At 36.4% G+C, this 4,641-nt stretch overlaps 1 protein-coding gene across 1 annotated transcript in view; it reads right to left on the minus strand.

The window, feature by feature from the left end:
• Positions 1-890: 890 nt before the first annotated feature.
• Positions 891-4,641, minus strand: part of PBRM1 (polybromo 1) — a 159,019-nt gene continuing 155,268 nt past the window's right edge. The window contains exon 28 of the mRNA XM_023512991.1: positions 891-3,805. Within this exon, the coding sequence (XP_023368759.1) occupies positions 3,633-3,805 (173 nt within the window). The 3' untranslated portion in view covers positions 891-3,632. The remainder of the gene's footprint in view (positions 3,806-4,641) is intronic.

Raw genomic sequence — 4,641 nt, forward strand, 5'->3', positions numbered from 1 at the left:
AGGAGTTGGAGGTTGCTGTGAGCTGTAATGCCACAACACTCTACCCAGGGGGACAGCTTGAGGCTCTGTCTCAAAAAAAAAAAAAAAACTTGGGGATTCTTGTCACATTTATGTGCAATCCACAAGACATAAATAGCACCGAATACCCCAAATGGGAAAAGGAATAGTCTATAATAATTTGTTTGGTTTTGCACTTTCACTCAGCTGACCTAGCATACTTCCAAACTAAAAAGAAATGAGTAATACTTAGCAATATTTGTTTGCTCATAGTGCTCAGCTGGGATGTTTACAGATCAATGTTCGTTCTAAGTAATCCTGAGCATAGATGGCAGTACAGTCTTAAATTTTCAAGAGAACAGAGGCATAGGGATTTGCAAAGTGATGTTAGAGGAAAACAGTTGGTTGATTTTGCCAACACTTTCTATTTAAAGTGTGGTCATGTTTTAAGAGTTTATAAACATGTTAAAAACACATCTGGGCCACCTGTCTCTTCTGGCCACAGATAAACTATTTGAAGTGGGTTATACTGCTTTATGATAGAGGACATGCTTTCCTCACCTTCTGCCCTCACTATGCAGTGCTTGCTCCAATTTTAGCTTCAACCTACATTTCTGCCCATCCTGAGGACACGTTAGGAATTCCTTGACTGCCAGTCTGAGTGATGTGGTGTGGGGCACTTTAGGCTGCAGTCTGACCACATTTGGCATCTGTGTTAATGCAGCCTGAGTCCTGAACCAGGGGTATGGACACTGACTTTCATCTCTACCTGAGGAGATTCCTTTTCTTAAATTGGCAGCCATAACCTTATCAGCATGAAATCAGGGCTTGCAGGAGTTAAATATGCTTGCAACTAACATCTGACACAACTTTAACAGAACAACCAAACCTGGTTAATCCAAATCACTTTGCAAACTCCATTTTTATTTGGATTAAAAAGCTTTAGATGAACAAACATAACTGATACATACATGTTATAAGACTAGTTACCACTTAAACCTCAGATGATGATATGATACAGAAATTAGAATAAACCAAGTTTTAATCAGTTCTGAAGATGTCCAAGCTGAAAAGTCATTAACACCAATTTGGGGATTTTACACAAATAAGTGTCCCCCCTTAATTCTTCCTCATAGGAAGGCAAAGGTGGGTTAAAAAAATCAACAAAAGCCTTTTTTTTAAATCAGTTGGCTGACAAACATACTACTTTAAACCTATAGGTTTTACCCCCTTATAAACAATTCTCCACAGGAACTTACATTTTGAAAACATTTAGGCCATTATACTTTCTAAACCACATTACTATAGTTCGTATAACTCATGAAGAAAAGATACATAGTTTACTTATACTTTTCTTTTGTCAGGATTTTTTTTCATTTTTTAAAGATGGCTGACCTCTGATCTTTTATTCTAAATATTAACTGATACTTTCCAAGTTAATATATAGACAGACATGATTCTAAAATAAATACATAGGCTTTTTTTTTTTTTTTAAACTTAATTAGGGCCTTTGTAGTGGCACCCTGGGCCAGCTCTGTACTGCTTTAGGGAAGCCCTTGGTTGAATCTATGATTTCTATAGCACCTCTAGACACTAGGAAGGAGCCTGGAGAAGTGCTCTGGCTTCTGATACCCCGCTTGACCCACAGTGAAGAGTTTTTAGAGGCTCCCCAAAGAAGTCTCATCCAAACCTTAAAAAAGGGAGATAAAATGAATGCATGAAATAAATAAATAATTTAACCAAAACTAAATTTCAGGTTCTTTGGTGTAATTCAAGGATGTCTAGGAACAAAATAATCTGATTTCATTATACAGTCCATGATGATTCAATGGCCCAAATAACCAGGAACTGAAGATTCATCAGATTCAGTTTAACAATAAGGTTACTGACATACTATTGCGATACACTTTTTAAAATTCAAAATTATTTAAAATACTTGATGAAAATTGAGATCCAGTGGTTGACTAAAGGCAATTAAGTTACAAGGGCCTCCTGTATTTAAAGTATCTAGCTGTAAGAGACCTTTTCCCAATCTACACTCTTGCCCTCATGATTTAATAAGTACAGTAATTAAACATCTGGGTTTTGATTCATAGCAGATTAAAAGGAAAAAAGTATCCTCTGAGAGTCACTCTCTCAACTTACAGACAGCAGTGGAAGCTCCACTACAATGGCAACCACCTCTGTTACAATAAAGCAGATTTCAAAAACATACCCTCAAGTGAAATAATGTTCCACGTTTGTTGCTTCTTACTGTGTATCATACACCATCTCCAAATGTTGATTCTAGGGTCCTATAGGAAAGAGAGGGCCACCAAACTCAAGTGTTTGGGATCTGTAATGGACTTTCTAGTGAGAATTTTCTTAAATTATAATTTCCCTTCTGTAATTCAAAAGCACAAGCTAAATTCAGAAAGTATTTTAGAAAGTATTAAATTTTTGATTGAGAATTATAACCCTCTAATAAAAAAAGAAAAAAGAAGAAAATCCAAGTTCATTGGAGAAACTAATTAAAAAAAGAGAGAATTATAATCCTGAAACTTAGAAGACAAAAATGCCACATCTGATGATAATAAGGAAATAAAGAATACTTAAACATATTTGGATATACAAGTAATCTACCCTTTCACAATTATGTTTCTGCTGCAGCCCTTATCTAGTTAACACACTCCTTTCCTCAGCTAGGTCAGGTATTATGTTTAAAAAAAATCACCTCCATGCAAACTTTAATGCTTTCTTCAAGATGAACTTCAATGTTTTTCAATGAAACATTTAAAATTTTATATCACCTAACACGTATAGACATAAATTGTGAATTCATTATGAATAAATCAAAAGTACCCTTAAACTTACCTTTAGGACTAAATATAATTCAAAGTTGTGCACATGTCTGGAAAAATCACTGACACCAAAGATGAGTAACTCAGCACAAGAAAAAACAAAGCTTTTCCCTCTCAGTGGCCAAGAAGTACACTGGCTGCAGACAGATGCACAACACTGATTATACATTTCTGTATGAGCCTCTGAGTTAACAGAGCAAATGTGCCATATCTGCCAAATATCTGAACCTAAATAACCACCTTTCAAAAGAAGCACATCACTTCACTTGTAAGAAACAGCTTTTGTGGAAAGTGGCTTAAGATACTCAGGCACGTGAAACGAACACAAGTACACTCCCCTGTCTGATGTAAACTAGGAACAACTTCACATTTCATTATCAACTAATCTGTAAACTCTGGTGTGTTTTTTTTCTCCATTTTGTTCTTTTATAAAAACAAAACCCCCCAAAACAAAAAGAACCCCAAGCCAAGATAAAACCTTTGATGGTTTCAGTTCCATGGCAATAAGTAAAAAGATAAAACTCCAAGTCTACATATACAACCTATTATGAAACTGGTTTTAAACGAAGGAAACATATGCAAAAAAATCATTGTGTATTTGATAAAGTCAACTTAATATAACAAAAACAAATTGAAATAGCTTATTAAAAGTGTCCTTATATAAAAATGGCCTTGTGATGTACAGTAAAATGCAATAAAAATTATTATCCTTTGTTCCTTCCCCCCACCCCCAGTAACTAAAATGGCTACTGTTCCACAATTCTTTATGCTTCTATAAAAGAAACAATGATGTGATTAAATGTTTTCTAGGTTGTATGCTTGGCGAATGTTGAGGGTATCTCGGAGCATCAAATCCCGAAGGCGCCAGAGGGCATCTGCCATGGTGGTGTGGGCCCCTTTACTTTTCAGCCAATGAGAGGGTAGGCGGCTTTCTTGTTCTTTTGACAAATGGACATCACGTCTTCGAGCTGAAAATTAAAGTGCAGAAACAGAAATTGGAATTTTTTTTTTTTTAGGATACATTAAAATTTGGTTTAATATTTCTTTGCGGCAAAAAAAAAATTACATTTGTAGTGAACGAACAACACACATTTTTAGGCTATTGTTTTTTGTTTTTAACTACCATCCCATGAATTCATAGGTAAGAGGCTCCAGTAGCTCAGGAAGGTATCTTGCCCTTGAATGTGATAGAACACTGACTTTTGAATTCATGGGAAATCGGTTCCAGCACCTTGTATCACTGTTACATGGGGTCTAATTGGTTATCCTGTGTGCTATGCTGTACACTCATTATGCCATGAGCTCATGGAGAGTAAATAGGTTCTTGCACCTAAAAGCATGGGTCCAATGGTACTCCTGTGTGCTATGTTATATGCTTTATGCCATGAATTCATAGGGAATGGGTTCCAGGAGCTCAGGCTCCTTTCCATTGGTTCTCACAAAGAGGGCTTTTCTGGGTGGAGCAGGCTGGCGCTTCAGTTGAACCCAGGTACCTTTCTCTTTGGCTTCCTTCTTTTTCTGATCATTTTCCTTCACACGTTTCAGGAAGCTATCTCAGCTCTTAGAGTGCTTAATATGCTCAATATGAACATTAATCCTCTTGGCAAGAATCTTGCCCTTAACTTGTTTGTTTACAACAATGTCAAAAGCATGCTGGGTAACACTGTAGACTCCTCCAGTTTTGCCATGGTAACATTTGTGTGGCATGCCTTTTTGAACAGTACCCATTCCCTCCATGTCTACAATATCACCTTTCTTGTAGATTCGCATGTATGTGGCCAAAGGAACAACTCCATGTTTTCTT

The sequence above is a fragment of the Otolemur garnettii genome, unplaced genomic scaffold (genome assembly GCF_000181295.1).
Source record: "Otolemur garnettii isolate 467f Iridium unplaced genomic scaffold, OtoGar3 scaffold00032, whole genome shotgun sequence".
NCBI classification, from domain to species: domain Eukaryota; kingdom Metazoa; phylum Chordata; class Mammalia; order Primates; family Galagidae; genus Otolemur; species Otolemur garnettii.